The sequence below is a fragment of the Diceros bicornis genome, chromosome 24 (genome assembly GCF_020826845.1).
Source record: "Diceros bicornis minor isolate mBicDic1 chromosome 24, mDicBic1.mat.cur, whole genome shotgun sequence".
In the NCBI taxonomy this organism is placed as follows: domain Eukaryota; kingdom Metazoa; phylum Chordata; class Mammalia; order Perissodactyla; family Rhinocerotidae; genus Diceros; species Diceros bicornis.
Window position 1 is genome coordinate 11017006 of NC_080763.1, and position 18049 is coordinate 11035054.

Sequence of the window (18049 nt, forward strand, 5' to 3'; positions counted from 1 at the left end):
ACAACTGCAGTATTAGAGAAAGGCACACTATTTTATAAAGAGTTTCTTTTCTTTAAAGGGGAAAGAAAAATACATGGTATTTACAGGAAAGAAAACTGGACCCTTCTGCTTTATTTTAGTGGCCACATCTGAAATGGAAATGGGGAAGGCCATAAATACACAGAAGCAATTGTGCCTTTAAGGGATGATTCATATTGGCTGTGCTGCCCATGATGGAAAATTCAGCTAGTTAAGCAAGATTAGCCAGAAAGCCTCACACAGGCTCCTCTGCCAGAACTGATGCCTACCATCTTGTGACATACTTGTTGTATATGATTGAATTATTGACTCTCTTTCTCCCCACCTCTCTCAGTTCATGACCAAGAACCCCACCATGCGCTTGGGCAGCCTGACTCAGGGCGGTGAGCATGCCATTTTGAGACATCCTTTCTTTAAGGAAATCGACTGGGCGCAGCTGAACCATCGCCAAATAGAACCACCTTTCAGACCCAGAATCGTAAGTGTCCAAGACCATCATAGTAGACTTTCCTCTTTCGTAAAACATCACAGTGTTCCACCAAAGTCCTTTGAGCAGCTGGGTGGTCCCCTCTGGAATAACCAAACCGGAAGTTCAGCCAGACACTTTGCAGGGCAGCCTCACCTGGGAGGAGGCTGGGCTCCCTGCCTCTGAGGCAACATCTCTCGTGTGCCCAGGTTACTTCTCACAAAGTTTTCACCTCTTGCTCGCTCTGGCTCCATCCTCCCTTAACTGAAGTTCGGGGTCTAAGATGCCCGAAACTTTCCAGGTTTCCCCCAAAGAGTTTGGCTAACTGAGAAATTCATCATTCCTAGCCAGTTTCCTCATGCTTCTTGGTCAAGGCACCTCTTCCAAGTCCCCGAGGAAGTAGAGAGGGCATGAAATGCTGCTCACTTCACTGCACCTGGCTCCGTGGCTTGGAGAGCCTGAGTCTGTAACAGCTACTGCAGTACAGAGCTCAGGCCAGAACAGGCCAAGTCCCTTTTGCCTGGAGAAACACTGTGAGCACCAGGGGTACCTCCCCAAGCTAGGCAGCTGAGTGGGGTGGCATTCCTGTGGGTGCTCCAGCTCTTGGTCTGAGAGTTAAGTCTTTCTCATCTGTGGGTCAAGAGGTCCACAATGGGAAGGCAGAGAAGCTGGGCTAGCGGATCAAGAATTAGGAGGACAGGGAGGGTGCTCCAAAGAGCACCTTGGAGAGAGATGTATCATTGACTCAGGTAAGAGAAGTGAGAGGTCTAACACTGGTAGAAATGATCTTTTCAGCATTAGTTTATAATGATGTAAAATAGCAACATTTCTAAACAATAGCTAGCTTAATCGGTAACAGCCTGAAGGTTGGACACCAGGCCCCAGAGTTAAAGCCACTTGCTTTAATGGGCATCCACCTCTAGCTCCTCGGGATGAGGGAAAGCTTTGCCAGCAGGACATGATGAATCTGCCTGGTGAGTAAAGAGAGAGGCAATTGTTCCCTAAACTCAGCGTTTCCAAGAAGTCTTTTGAAAAAATGTCTTCAAGTGTATAGACCTGTGTACAAACAATAGGTGGGGCAAGTGTGAACCTACTCAACCTCAGTTGACAAATCAGAGCTTGTGTGCCCTTCACGAAGGCCCATTAAGGAGTGGCATGTGGGTGAAATGGAGAGTAAGGGTGAGTGAACCGGCTGGTTCAGGTGACCAAATTAATTCCTTAGCCTCCCAGCCTAAGACCAGCCTGCTTAGCAAGATTTTCATGGGGTTAGTGAATTGGTGGTTACCAAATGCCATAATAATATACAATGCAGTAGAATTACTATAAAGCACTGTTTAATCACAATTGTCATAACTGTAAACAGTGCTACTAAAGGAGTTGCAGAGCAGTTCTCTGAACTCATTGGAATGGGCTAAGTCCTATGGAAGATGAGTAAGTCTCAAGTACATAAAATCTGACCCTTGTTTTCTTTTTGACAGAAATCCCGAGAAGATGTCAGTAATTTTGACCCTGACTTCATAAAGGAAGAGCCAGTTTTAACTCCAATTGATGAGGGACATCTTCCTATGATTAACCAGGATGAGTTTAGAAACTTTTCCTTTGTGTCTCCAGAATTGCAACCTTAGTCTTATGGGGAATGAGAGAGATGGTATGAGAATCACAAGGGGATACAGATTTTCCAGGAATTTCCTTTGTGAGAAACTCTCCAGCATCAGCCTTAGAACAAGAACCTTCCCTTCAGGGAGCAGGTGGAGAACTCTGTGAAGGATGGAACTTGAAGAGATCAACTATTTCAAGTCCTGAGGGAGCCATGGTACTGGAAATCGCTGATACTGGAATGAGAGTTCATGAAGAAATATACTGCTCAACCTGTGAGTTTCCGTGGCTATTTCAGGCTTAGGATATTAACAGGAGCCAAAAGGAGAGAAGTTGTGAAGAATAAACCAGATCCTAGAAATCCTGAGCCAAACAGGCTTTTTACTTCAAGAGACAAGTTGAGACTTTGTATGGACCACTCTGTGCTCTTCTTTAAGCCAATGAGTCCCTAATACTGGCATTCTGCAAGAATCCTCTAAGTGCTAATGAAGAATTTAAAGATAAGGAAATGGATGGCTTTCCAAATAGAGTGATTTCCTCTGAAGAAAAAAAAAAAGTGATATTCATAAAACTCACAACTTAAAGCCCAGTCTTGAAAACAGATGTCGAGGACCAAGACAACTGCTCCAGCTTGTTTTCTCCTTACTTTTACGGCTATTTATTGAGTGTCCAGTGAGACGGTGCCACAATACCCAGTAGCGTAAACAACAGATTTTCATTCACCAGGCTTTCATTCTGGAGTCCATTAGTTTACCGGAATGGGGTTTGCGTTCTGTGAAATGCCTCTCCACATTGCGTATGTCATACGTCTTTGTCTGCACGTAACTCTTTTTTCACAGAAGGCTCACTGCCACAACAGCAACTCTTCGCACAACCAGCAGGTGAGCTAGAGGTGCTTGCTGCCTGCTGACTTGTGGAATCTCTTCTTGGAGCAATGTGTCAATATCGCTCTGGACTCATCAGTGAAGTATGGCACACCACTCACGTCAGTGACCATACCTATGGCTTAAACATTAGCAGTTTATTTAAATTATGTTTTAAGAGACAAAGATGTTTGTTTGGTATGCATTTTAATAATTAGAAATGGCTCTTGTAAACAGGACCTTTATCAAAGAAGGACCTTATAATATGTACCCATATACGCAGTTGGAGAAATTTTATCTGGCTGGAAATAAATGCATTTTGTAGCAAAAGGAAATTTGTCATCTAGAAGGATTTGTCCCATCCGCACCAGGAGAGTAGACAGCTAATTAATATAAAAGCTTTGAGCAGAATGGATAGAACTCTTGACTTAAAGCAAATTCCTGAGAGGAAAAGTTGGCATAACCTTCTGTGTATCCCTTAAGTGAACATGGCCTGTCTCTTAGTGACCAAAACTTCTGTTCTGAATCAGGGTAACGATGGCTAAGCATTGCTGCAACAGACTAACCCTCAAACTCTCAGTGGCTAGACTGAATGTTTATTTCTCATTCACATAAAGTATAGTGCAAGTTCAGTGGCCCTCTTCCATCTTGTAACTTTGCCATCTGGAAAACGTAGCTTCCAAGGTTGCCGTAGCAATGGAAAACAGAGATGGAGGAGATGCTTGCTGCCTAACTAGGCCTCTGAGAAGGGACACACATCACCTCTGCTAACATATTGGCCAGAACAAATGGGATGGAGAATTACAGGCAACCAAGGGGTATCTGGCTAGTAGTGGCAGTCCCTGTTGGGGGCTCTTTTTTGCATTCCAAAGTGAAAAATGACTTTTGAATGACCAGAGTGGCGAGGAGCCACCCTCTGTGTTTGTTTGGCACTTAGCAGTTCATCGGCACTCTCGCCTACATGATTTCACTAGATCTTCACACTATTCCTGTGAGGTAGGCGGGTCATGCCACCACTGTTTCCAGTGTGAATACCCGGTACGTTTTACAAATGGGAAGAAGAGAGGCTCAGACCAGTGGAGTTAGTTGGTTGCCCAAAGGTTTCAGACTTGGTAAGGAATCATCCAGTCTAGAGTTTAAATCTTTGAAGTTCTAATCCAAAACACTTCTGGAAAGGGAGGGATTGTTCTGACTTTACTACTTTTTGGCCTTCATAGCTACTTTGCAGCTCAGGGTCTTCAGTTGCTCTGTGGGGCTGATAAACTGCTTGATATGGTTTATTCCACACTGGTAAAGACCCATGAAGAACAAAGCATGCCTCCTGTATCCCTCTACAAAATCTGTTATCACAGCCCTTCAGAAGACCCAACGTCCTCTTTGCTGAGTCAGTGTCATCACTCAGCAGCTTCCCTCTTCACAATCTGTTCTCAAGTCTGTTCCCTGGGTCCCCCAGTTTGGATTAAGTCCATTCTTTGGAGAGAATTCCAGACCTAGATAATCAGATAGATTATCAACAGCCAATGATTTTGCTATGATAGGATTTCTGGTGCTTCTTCCTCATCCCTCTCTTATATGTGAAGAGAGAGAGGAGGTAAAGGATATTTACTTGTAAAACAAGAGTCTCCAACTCCAGGTTTAGAGCTTGGCTTCACATCTCTCATCAGTTCTCCTAAACCCTGCGTCCCTCCTGAGGATCACAAGGCCACCCGCTCACACTTCCTGGAGCAGACTGCCCACTTGCTGGCCACGAGCCATTCGATCAGCAGGTGCTGAGTCTGCTGGAACTGCCGGTTCCCTCAGTTCAGCTGGCAGCATGGCGGTCAAGACGAGGTCACACTTAACCTTCCCTCCCTCAGGACCATGTTGCCTCTTGGATAACAAATCCTGAGAAAACCTCAGGCCTTATCCCCACATCCATTTGGCCCTACTCTCGTAAACTATTCCACACCAACCTAACTAAATTAGACATGCAGGCTTGAGTATCTGAAAGGAGAATTACTACAAAGTATTTGCTTCGAGATGTTGATCAGCCTGTGGCTACAGAAGTTGTTTTCACTTCATAATACTGGCTAACTTTTAGTGCAGGTTTGTCATGTGTAAGGCCCTGTTCCAAACACTTTAAATGCACTTACTCATTCAATACCCCCAAGAGGTAGGTACGCTCATTTTCATTGTACAGATGGGGAAACTGAGGTACAGAGCGGTTAAGTAACTTGTCCAAAGTCATACAACTAAAGCAGTAGGGTTAGATTTGGACCAGGCAGTTTAACTCTGGAGTCCCTGCTTTTAGCCCAATTTGGTGAGGTTCTTCTATGAAGGCCAATTCTATTTTTCCCACTTTTGTGGGGTTTCGAGAACAATAAAAAGGGCATAAACTGGGATTAGCAGGGAGCACTAGATAAACTGCCAGCTGGGCAGGACGGCATTAGTCACCCTGTCTGTGGAACCATTCATCAGGAGTGAGATTGCATGATTTGCATATCAAGGGCCCGGAGCTGCTCAGCCCACTCAGAGGAACCGGGGCTGGCCAGAGTGACGCAATCCAGACTTAGAGCTCCCGCGGAAGAGGAACTAGTCTGGCTCAAAGTGGATCCTCTAAGCCCGTCTGAACCCCTGGGTAACATCTGAGGCTTGGTGAGGTTTCCAGTCCTTTCCTCTCCCATCTGGAGGAGGCTCTTCGTGTTTCAGTGACTCCTCGCGACCGCCTGCCGGCTCGTGGGGCGTTCTCAGGAAGAAGGCGTGCAGCCCGCGGCCCACCTGGGAAGCTGCATGTTTACAGCTACAGAGCTGACGTAACTTGGTAGCAAAGAAAAGAGCAAAAATAAAAACACCCCACTTATCGTGTATTGATCTTAATTGGGTACACATTGCCTTGAACATCGTCCAGCCACAGATTTGGCCTTGATCATATCATGGGCCAGTGCTCTAGAGCTTTGTGCCCTCTTTATTCCCAGGTTTGGTCGTCCTGATTGCTTAATCCGTCCGTGTTGACTTAAAGTGACTAGACAGCTCACTGTGATCGCCCCTGGCTCAGAGTCACACTGGGTCCTATAACTTCTCAGTTTACGTCATCTGAGGATAAGACATAAGCTGTAGCCTGAGACGTTTGCGGTGGAAATGAGCCTGTGGTCATGTGTTCTTCTGAACTGAGTTGCAGGTTGGAAAGAGCAGCTATAAATGGGGCTTTGTAGTCTTCCTTCCTTCCTGTGTTGAATTAGAACCAGAGCTGAGGGTGCCACCCTCAGCTTCATCCTGTCCCAGCTGCCCCCCGTCACCTCCACTGCCAGTCGGTTGCTCTTTCTCTCCTCTCCGCTTCCTCACTCTTTATTCCCCAGTGTAATAGGTCGGTTCTGTACTCTCTCCCTTCGTCTGTCATTTGATTTTCAGAGCCCAACCTGTCATAGTGCCAGTTTTCCAACCACCAAGACGACGACAGAAAATCCTAAGTTACATATTTATTTTATAGGCTTTTTTAGATCCCAGAAATGGCAGCCGCCTTTCCCATGTATTTCTGCATCTTTGGCATCACTGTGCATCAGCTCTTGCCCTGGCATAGACTGCCTGTGAGAGCAACTCTGCCTCTCCCACCCCCAATGGTTCTGGGAGGCAGGATGTCACAGAGGGAACTTGAGCAGAGTGCAGACCTGTGCGCTGAATCTGCCACTTCTTGTGTGTTCTTGGGGAAAGGTAGTCTTTTCCCCAGATTTTTTGTTCTCATTTGTGAAATGGGACTGAGATCAGCACCTGCCCACCTTGTGTCATCACTGCAGGGATTTGCTGTGATAGTCTGTGTCAAGCACCTACCCCAAGGCTGGGACAGAGAAAATGCTCAATCAATGTCAGTGATTATTCTTGTCAGCTACTCTAGAGGACCAAGGGGAAGTCGCGTGTGATGTCCTGAAAATGGGCAGAAAGGGACACCCACGTTCTTCATGCTGCCCGTCTCCCCTGATGGGGATGCTGCGCCGGCTCCAAGCTAGAGGGATTTACTTTTCTAACAGCTTTGGTTTTTAGTTTTCTCACAGTTGGCTGTGGAGATTTCTTAGGAGATTCTTTTAAAAACTTCTCTTAGGATGTTTTGAGTCCCTCCTGCCCTGATTGACATGCAGGATCAGTATTAAGCTTGAAAGTCTGCTGTTCACGCTGAACAAGAGAGGCTAAGAAATATCCATGGTTTTCCCTAAAATGGCTCTTCCCTCAAGCCTTTCAGGAATTCTTTTGTTCTGCCAGATTTAACCAGAAGGTAACTTTAACTCACTTCTGACCAAATAACACAGAGACCACACCCCAACACCAGAACCCACTGGACACCCTCTGGACACTCAGTATGCCTGTGGACCAGTTCAGAAAAGAGAGAACATGTGCTTAAGACATTCACTAAGTCCTGGCATGCCTAAGGGTTTGAAGGTAATAATCCAGCCAAGGACCTTTTCTTCCTAGATTAAAGTATCTACGAAGAAGGTTTCTAGTAAAATGAGCAAGCCCGTAGTCCCGTGTATTCTTAATAGAAACTGGGCCAGAGCACCCCTGTCCCCATGCAAGACCTTCCAGACCACCCAGAGCTGCCTTTCTCATGCCACCAAGGTGGTTGCCACCTCACAGAGGCTTCATTCTTCTAAGGGCTTGGACCATTGCTAGAAGAATTTAGGCTAGACAAGGTGAAGATTGTGTAGGCACTGAGTGTGGGCAAACATTCAGGTGGGTTGCAGAGGCTGAGAGAGGAATCTTCTTTGGAGTCATTTCAAATTAGAAACCAAGGATATTCTAGTAGTCACTTGATCTGACAGTGTCAGAAATAACCTGAAGGGCTGGCCCTGTGGCTTAGCGGTTAAGTGTGCTCGCTCCGCTGCTGGCGGCCAGGGTTCAGATCCCGGGCGCACACCAACGCACCGCTTCTCTGGCCATGCTGAGGCCGTGTCCCACATACAGCACCTAGAAGGATGTGCAGCTATGACATACAACTATCTACTGGGGCTTTGGGGGAAAAAATAAATAAATAAATAAAATTATTAAAAAAAAAAAAAAAAGAACCTGGATGATCCCTCAAGTTCTTCCAGCCTTGTACTCTCATGACTGAAGGTGAGCAGAGGGATATGTTTGACCAGCCTCCGCCAGTAGCCGTCAACCGCATACTACTCTCACCATACACAGCACCTCCATCACTCAGATTGCCTTCTGTCCATCTCGGTGCAACCTTCCCACCCTAGCACACCCAAGCACCCTCTCTGCATGCTCCCTCAATCCCAAAGTCTCCTTAGGCTCACACAGCTCACTTGTTCCTACAATCACATACCAATACTCATACCTGGTTGCCATTCGTATCTCTCATGCTTGCTCGTGTGCGGAAAGGAAAAACGCTTTCTAACGATAAGTTCAGCACAAGATCATGAGAAGGATAAGCCCCGTATAGTAATGGATAATAGAGCACTTGTGGATTAAAGACAAAGCAATATTCCTCAACTCTGCTCCCTCTGTTTTTTTCTCAAAATGATTTTCAAGATGAAAAGGGTACAATAGTCATTGATAAAATGAATTGTAGCCCAAGGTAGATAAGATAAAGCATTCAGGTGAATAGAGGCAAAATTGTAGAACAGAATTATTTAAGCAGTAATTTATGAGCACTGGAAGGGGTATTGATTAGGATTGTGCAAGCATTCATAAAAACAAGTCTTGAAAGTCTCCTCTCGTTTTCTTCTTTGATGGTCACTAGATTGGTTGATCAGGGATGCGTGATAGGTTTCCCAGAGCTGAGCTTCAGCAACACACATGACAGTCTCACATCCTTGTGGCCAAGCTGGATTCAGTGCACAATGATACCCAAAGTATGGTGATTCATAGATCAGTACCAATCTAGAATAGTGTTCTGCAACCTTGTAACCCCTGCCCCTCTTGGATTAACAGACAAATGTCATGTCTTCCTTTAATCTTATTTTAGATTTCAAACGGTTGACATCATGACCAACCACAAAAATCAGACAGTGAGACAAAGTGCTACTTTGTTTTCAAATTACACCAGCCCTCCCAGGAGATACTGATACAAAAGAGCGAACTGGAGCTGAGAGATCCCTTCACTCATGAAACTAATATTTATTGAGCATCAGCTATATGCCAGGCCTGTTCTTGTGGCTGGGAAAACTAGAGTGAAAAAACACCCGAAGATTCGTGCATTCATGGAATATACATCCTAATCTAGAGATGTGATATTGTTTGCCCAAATTAACCCGCTCAGTGGAAAGGCCTTCTTGTGGTCTTGTCTTCCTCACAATTATATCCATGGCAACTGGCACACTGTAGGTACTTAAGACATATGTGCTGTTGAATGATACAATGAGAGCTGGGTGTCAAACACACATTTTTTTGACTCCAAAGATAATACTCTTTCACAGCTCTATGCTGGAACAAATTTAAGAAACAAATATAACCTGTACTTGGGTCTGAAAAAGCTAATTATATCAGGACAAGATGGAGGTGATAGGACTTGACAGCATGAGTAAAAAATTAGGCAGAGGCAAAGACTAAATTCAATACATGCATTCCTCCAGTACATATTTACTAGGATTTATCAGACCTTTTTGCAAGTGACGGGCAGACTACAGGAAGCAAGACAGTCATAGTCCCCACCATCCTGGAATTTATAGTCCAGCAAATATACAACAGCAGGGTGCTGTGGCAACCAAAAAAATAAAAATGCAAGCTTAGGCTCCAGAGTCGCAACCGTGATGTCTCAGGTGAGGGCAGTGATGAGCCCCGCTGAACTTTGCCATGATTAGACTGGGCCTGGAAAAGTGGCCTCAGCTCTAGACACCAGCATGGAGAGAGAAAGCACGATCATGTCCAGAGGAGAGTGAACTGAATGATGAAGGGAGCAACAGGCATGTAACACAGCAAGTGAGGAGGTAAACCGGGGATGAGCCTGAGAAGGAGGGCAGGATGACATCCTAGCACCCTCGAATGTATCAAAAACTATCGTAGTGGTCATTAAGGCTGCTCTCCAAATAGTTCCAGCTCTCTGCCTCCTGGACGTGTGGTAAGAGCCCCTTTGTGGCCCCGTTATGGACAGGTGAGGCCACAGGAATAGTTCTAGCCAACAATTTAAGAGCAAGACGATGTGCAATCCTTGCAAGCTAGACTGTTTCAGTGGTGCTGAGAGATTCTCTTTTTCCTCCAGTGAATGGCCATATTAAGAGATGACGACTGGGCTCTGACAGCCTGGCTCACTGAGTGATTAACACGAGCCAAGCCCTCAGCCAACCCTTGATGGACATTTTGCATGAGCAATAAATAATCTTTATCATTTTTATTCCAGTTGCTTAATGCCGCTGAGATTGTGGCAGTTGTTCGTCACTGCAGCATAACCGAGTCTATCCTGACTGATATACTTGTCATATGTAGAGGGGCTAGTCTGGTAATTTATAGCCCCCAGGGTTAGAAATAGGATCATGCCAGGCTGCAACAGGGGTTACAGAATTTGTTTTAGCATAGAAATGAACTTTTTTCACAAAGGTGTTCAGATGTGTAATCAACTTCCTTGGGAGGGAAGGAGTTTACCCTCACTGGACATCTTCAAACAGTCTACAACCCCTGGTGGGATGATGGACAGGAAGTCAGACTGGACAATCACAGAGATGTCCCTTCCAACCTTGAGAGACCATCATGCCACAGTCTGGCACGGACTTAGCAAGCACGCTATAATTGTGTTGCTTCCCCTGGCCTACTGGGGCAGGCCTGGAGTTGGCTTTCCATGTTTCCTCTAGCCACATGCCCAGGCCCCTTCTGCTTTCACTGTACCACACAGTCATGAATCTGTGCTCAGCATTGCTGGGGGGCTCAGCAAGTGTGTATAAAATGTGCAGCAGCTCAGGGGCTGGCCCGGTGGCGCAAGTGGTTAAGTGCGCGCGCTCCGCTGCGGCGGCCCGGGGTTCGCTGGTTCGGATCCCGGGCGCGCACCGACGCACTGCTTGGTAAGCCATGCTGTGGCGGCCTCCCATATAAAGTGGAGGAAGATGGGCACAGATGTTAGCCCAGGGCCGTCTTCCTCAGCAAAAAAAAAAAAAAAGAGGAGAATTGGCGGATGTTAGCTCAGGGCTGATCTCCTCACAAAAAAAAAAAAAAAAAAAAAATGTGCAGCAGCTCAGATGGCGAAGAGATAAAGCAAATAGTAAAGGCTCTCTTGGCTCACCATCATGCAGAAGGATAAATAGTCCTCTGGGACTCCTGTCTGCATCGTTAACATCCTGGAGGCATTAGGAAACCTCTGAAGTTCACCCTATTGGTTTGTCCCTCATTATGCTTATCTGCCTTCTAGGAACAAAAGCTAAGCATCCTCCCTAACAAGGCAGAACTCCAGCATAAAGATCTGCTCTGGGGAGATTTGTGTTGAGAGAAAGCTGTTTGGGAGGTTGGCGAGAAACAAGGATCTCAGCATCAAAGGCTGGGTTTGAGCACTTGCCCCATTTTCTAGTGGTTTGCTGGAGCTGGCTTCTACTGGCTCACAAGAACCGATTATACACACCTCTTCCCAAGTTAGTGTTCAGTGAGCTCACAAGCGTAGCTTCAAATTGGGCGTGGTGAGAATATTTACACCAAAAAAAATGGTAAATGCTACAAATAAAAGTTTTGTTTTTGTATTTGGGGGTGGGGGGTTGACAGCTTACTAGAACACCCCTGATAATAGTGAGAAAATCATGGTCTTCGCAACCGGGCTGAGCTGGGTTCGTTCTGGCTCTGCTACTACTAGCTGTTGTCATTAGGCAGAAAGTATTGAAACTTATGTGAACCTGAGTTTCCTTATCTGTAAAATGGGGATAATAATGAAAACCAAACTATTTGCCTCAGAGGGCAGTATGAGGATCAAAAGAGATAATGTCCAAAGATCACTTACTAAACTAAACAAAGCTCCTTCACCCTGGGGCACATGCAGACAACACCTCCGGAGACAAAAAAAGAACACCATTGAATCATGGCTTTTTTTTTTTTTAATGTGGAAAACCTTCCCAGAAGCTTCCCAGCCTCATATCCTATTGGCAAGTTTAGCATCACATGACCACATCTAAAACTAATCACTTGACAAAGGAAATGGAAGCCAAGCTACAGCTCCTGAGGGTGGCTGGAGCCCCAGATGGGATTTTTAAAGTTCCCCAGATGGTTTCAATGTTCAGTTAGAATACAGTACCAGTGGCTTAGAGCATAAGTCTTAGACAAATTATGACTTAGTCCGCTGGGGCTAGAGAGGGATTCATTCTCCCCTGAAGAACAAGGATGGAGAACAAAATAAGGATTCCAGGATTGTGGGAGGATAGAGGAGGGATGATGGCTGTTTATCAAGTAATCAGCACTGTTGGCCCCAGTCTCCATTCCCAGCTACTGGACCTTCTAGGGGCAAAGAGCTCAGTGGGGAAACCAGAGGCTTTAAGAAATGGTTGTTCTTAAGGGTGAGACACCCAACTATTTGAAAACAGAAATGGAGTATTGGATTAAGATTTGAGAAAACAAGCAGTGGGAGGGAGAAGGTCAAGAAAGCTTTTGCAGTTCTGGTTCAAGAAGGTGACCTAGGAGGTTCCTGAACACCCCTCTTCCTATGGAACACCAAAGCTATAACTATATATGGAACAATTTCCTCTGAAAGAAATCCAGAAACTAGCTGAGTGACTCCTACATATTGGGTGAATGAGAATAAAACCACATTGAAATGGGTAGGAGAGGCTGAGACACAATCTTGCCATTAACCCCATCCCCAGTGCAGTGACACACAACAGGGAGGGAACTTACAACTCCCAGCTTCTCTCCCTGAGGAGTGAAGGATTTAGACCCCATATCTGGTGCCCAACTTTTAAGACTTTCCACCTGAGAGACAGGCTCCCAAAACATCTAGCTCTGAAAGTCAATGGGGCTTGTGTCCATGAGACCCACAAGGCTATAGCGAACTAACAGTTCTTAACAGACTCACTATGGCTATGCCTCCAGGGCCCAGCGCAGAGGCAGCAGAATTAAATGCTCAGTCTTTCTGTGAAAGAGGCTTATTTGCTTATCTTAAAAGCTATGGCTTGAGGGGCAAGCTTCTAACTTAACACACATCTAGGGACCAATTGCAATACTCTCCAGGGACTGGGGAGGCCTCTGCCTCACTCCAGGTTGCTGGTATCTCCCAGAAAGGAGCTTGTGCGCACATTTGGCACCCCAGCTTTTGTGGCTGGCACTCAGGGAACGCACCCCTTGATTGTCTGACTCTGGTGGCCAGCAAGGCTTCCATTCTTGGGTTCCACAGGACTGGAAAAGACAGAGAAACATCTTAACCAGCTATCCACCCAAGGCACAGTACAGAGACAACAGACTGAAATGCCCAGCCTTTCCACGAAAGAGGCCTATTTGCAGATCTTAAAAGCCGCAGCCTGAGGGTCAGGCTTCTAATTTAACACATATCTAGGGACTGACTGCAATCCTCTCCAGAGACCAGGGCGGCCAGTTGGTGCCATCGTCGTGCTCTGCCTCTGGACCAACCAGGTCACCAGTGTCTCTGAGAAAGGAGCTGTGCATACCTCTAGTACCCCAGCTTTTTTGCTGCCACCCAGAGGACACATCCCTGAGAGTCTTGTGGCTAGGGGGGTTGTGTTTATGGGTTTAATGGGATGATAGCAAACACAGAAACAGTTCTTAGCATTCTATCTCTCTAGGGCTCAGTGCAGAGGGAACAGACAGAAACATCCATCTCCAGTCTTCCCCTGAAGGAGGTATATTGGCATATTTTAGAAGTTACTGCCTGAGAGTCTAGTTTCCAATCAGCCTACATCTAGGTATTGACTGAGATCCTCCCCTTTGGGACACTGACAGGTCTTGGCACACCCTCAAATCCTGGGAACCACTAAGAACAAATATGGCTGCTTAGACAATCACAAAGGTTTAAGAGACGACAAAGAGCTAGGGCAGGGTTGAACAATAAGGTTCATCTCCTACACGAGGCCACTCCTTCAAGACTGGGAGATGTGGGTCTTGTAACTAATGCATAAAAACTAACACAGAGAGTTGAGGAAACTGTAAAACACAAAGGAATATGTTCCAAACAAAAGAACACGATAAAACCCCAGAAAAAAACCTTAGTGAGATGGAGATAAGTGATTTACCTTATAGAAAGTTCAAAATAACAGTCATAAAAATGCTCACTGAGGTCAGGAGAACAATGCATGAACAAAGTGAGAATTTCAACAAAGAGATAGAAAATATAAGAAAGTACCAAACAGAAATCACAGAGCTGAAGAATACAATAACTAACCTGAAAAGTTCAATAGAGGGGTTCAACAGCAGGCTACACGAAGGGGAAAAAGGATCAGCAAATCCAAATACAGGGCAGTGGAATTCATCCAATCAGAGGAGCAAAAAGAAAAGAGAATGAAAAAGAGTGAAGATAGCTTAAAGAACTTACAGGACAACATCAAGCAGACCAATATTCACATTATAGAGATTGTAGGAGAAGAGAGGGAAAAAAGGGCAGAAAATTTATTTGAAGAAACAATAGCTAAAAAGTTCCCTAACCTGGGGAAGGAAACAGACATCTATATTCAGGAAACCCAGAGAGTTCCAAATAAGATGAACCCAAAGAGACCCACACCAAGACACATTATAATTAAATTGTCAAAAGTTAAAGACAAGGAGAGAATCTTTAAAGCAGCAAGAGAAAAACAACACGTTACGTACAAGGAAAACCCCATAATACTTTCAGCAGATTTTTTAGCAGAAGCTTTACAGACCGGAAGGGAGTGACAAAATATATTCAAAGTCCTGACAGGGAAAATTGGCCAACCAAGAATATTTTACCCAGAAAAGTTGTTGAAGGAGAGATAAAGAGTTTCCCAGACGAGCAAAAGCTGAAGGATTTCATCACCACCAGACTAGCCTTACAAGAAATGGTAAAGGGATTTCTTTAAGCTGAAATGAAAGGGCACTAAGTAGTAACAGGAAAATGTATGAAAGTATAAATCTCACTGATAAAGGTAAATATATGGTAATAAAATTCAGAATAATCTAATGTTGTAACGGTGAGTTAATCACTTAAAAATCTAGTATGAAAGTTAAAAGACAAGCGTAGTAAAAATAACTATAACTACAATGATTTGTTAAGGGATATACAGGATAAAAAGATGTAAATTGTGACAACAAAAACATAAAACATGTGGTGGGGGTGTTTTAGAATGCGTTCAAACTTAACTTGTTACCAATTTAAAAGAGACTGTTATAAATATAAGATGTTTTATATAGGCCTTATGGTAAACACAAGCAAAAACCTATAGTGGATGCATGAAAGATAAAGGACTCGAAGCATACCACTACAGAAAATCATCAAATCACAAAGGAAAAAAGCAAGAGAAGAAAGGAACAAAGGAATTACAAAACAGCAATAAAACAATTAACAAAATGGCATTAATAAGTCCATACCCATCAATAATTACTTTAAATGTAAGTGGACTAAATTTTCCAATCAAAAGATAGAGAGTGGCTGAATAGATTAAAAAAAAAAAAAGACCCAACCATGTGCTGCCTACAGGAAACTCACTTCAGCTTTCATGACACACATAGACTGAAAGTGAAGGAATGGAAAAAGATATTCCACTCAAATGTAAACTAAAAGAAAGCTGAGGTAACTACACTTATATAGATGAAATAAACTTTAAGATAAAGACTGTAACAGACAAAGAAAATCATTATATAATAATAAAGAGGCCAATCCAACAAGAGGATATAACATTTGTAAATATTTATGCACCCAACATAGGGGCACCTAAATATATAAAGTAAATATTAACAGACCTAAAGAGAGAAATAGACAGCAACACAATAATAGTAGGGGACTTCTATACCCCACTGTCTGGATAGATCATCCAGACAGAAAATCAATATGGAAACATTGGCCTTAATTGATACATTAGACCAGATGTTTAACGGACAAATACAGAACATTCCATCCAAAAGCAACAGAATACACATTCTTCTCAAATGCACATGGAACATTCTCCAGAACAGATCATATGTTAGGCCACAAAACAAATCTTAATACGTTTAAGAAGACTGAAATCATAGCAAGCATATTTTCTGACCACAATGATATAAAACTAGAAATCAATTACAAGAAGAAAACTAGAAAATTCACAAGTAGGTGGAGATTAAACAAACAACCAAAGAGAAAGAAATCAAAAGAGAAATCAAAAAATACCTTGAGACAAATGAAAATGGAAATAAAACATACCAAAACTTATGAGATGCAGCAAAAGCAGTTCTAAGAGGGAAGTTCTAAGTAATAAACACCTACATTAAGAAACAAGAAAGATCTCAAATAAACAACCTAACTTTACACCTCAAGGAACGAGGAAAAAAAAAAAGAACAAAGCCCAAAGTTAGTAGAAGGAAGGAAATAACAAAGATCAGAGCAGAAATAATAGAAAAGATCAATGAAACTAAGAACTGCTTTTTGAGAAGATAAAATAGATAAACCTTTAGCTAAAATCATCAAGAAAAAAGAAAGACAGAGGACCCAAATAAATAAAATCAGAAATGAAAGAGGAGATGCTACAACTGATACCACAGAAATACAAAGGATCATAAGAGATTACTATGAACAATTACACACCAACAAATTGGACAATCTAGAAGAAATTGATAAATTCCTAGAAACATGCAATCTAACAAGACTGAATCAAGAAGAAATAGAAAATCTGAACAGAGCAATTACTAGTAAGGAGATGAAATCAGTAGTCAAAAACCTCCCAACAAACAAAAGTCCAGGACCAGATGGCTTCAGTAGTGAATTCTACCAAACATTTAACAAAGAATTAATACCAATCCTTCTCAATCTCTTCCAAAAAAATAGAAGAGGAGAGAATACTTCCAAACTCTTTTATGAGGCCGGTATTACCCTGATACCAAAACCAGACAAGAACACTACAAGAAAAGATAATTACAGGCCAATATCCCTGATGAACATAGGTGCAAGAATCCTCAACAAAATATAAGCAAATTGAAGGCAACAATACATTAAAAGGATCATACACCATGATCAAGTAGGATTTATTCCAAGGATGCAAGGATGGTTCAATATCCACAAAGTCAACGTGATACACCACATTAAAAAAATTGATAAAAATCTTATGATCATCTCAATAGATGCAGAAAAAGTGTTTGACAAAATTCAACATCCTTTCATGATAAAAACTCTCAAAAAATTGTATATAGAGGGAATATACCTTAACATAATAAAGGTTACATATGACAAGCCCACAGCTAACATTATACTCAACAGTGAAAAACTGAAAGCCTTTCCTCTAAGCTCAGGAATAAGACAAGGTTGCCCACTCTTGCCACTTTTATTCAACATAGTACTAGAAGTCTTAGCCAGAGCAATTAGGCAGGAAAAAGAAATAAAAGGCATCCAAATTCAAAGGAAAAAGTAAAACTGTTTCTATTTGCAGATGAAATGATACGGTATATAGAAAACCCTAAAAACTCCACCAAAAAACTGTTAGAATAAATGAATTCAGTTAAGTTGTAGGATACAAACTCAACATAGAACATACATCAGTTGCATTTTTATACACTAACAATGAACTATCAGAAAAAGAAATAAAGAAAACAATCCCATTTACAATTGCATCAAAAAGAATAAAGTACATAGGAATAAATTTAATCGAGGTGAAAGACCTGTACACTGAAAACTATAGACATTGATGAAAGAAACTGAAGACACAAATAGATGGAAAGATATTTAGTGTTCATGGATTGGAAGAATTAATATTGTTAAAATGTCCATACTACCCAAAGAAATCTACAGATTCAATGCAATCCCTATCAAAATTCCAAAGGCATTTTTCACAGAAATAGAACAATCCTAAAATTTATACAGAATCGCAAAAGACCTCAAGTAGCCAAAGCAATCTTGAGAAAGAAGAACAAAGCTGGAGGCATCATGCTCCCTGATTTCAAACTATATTACAAAGCTATAGTAATCAAAACAGTAGGGTATTGGCATAAAAAGAGACATATAGATCAACGGAACTGAATGGAGAGCCCATATATGGGAATGACCGTATATGGTCAATTAATTTATGATAAGGAGCCAAGAATA

At 43.0% G+C, this 18049-nt stretch overlaps 1 protein-coding gene across 1 annotated transcript in view; it reads left to right on the plus strand.

The window, feature by feature from the left end:
* The window catches only part of PRKCH (protein kinase C eta), a 220847-nt gene extending 212909 nt beyond the window's left edge, over positions 1-7938 (plus strand). Inside the window, exons 13-14 of the mRNA XM_058567069.1 lie at positions 353-496; positions 1963-7938. Of these exons, the coding sequence (XP_058423052.1) occupies positions 353-496; positions 1963-2109 (291 nt within the window). The 3' untranslated portion in view covers positions 2110-7938. The remainder of the gene's footprint in view (positions 1-352; positions 497-1962) is intronic.
* Positions 7939-18049: the final 10111 nt, after the last annotated feature.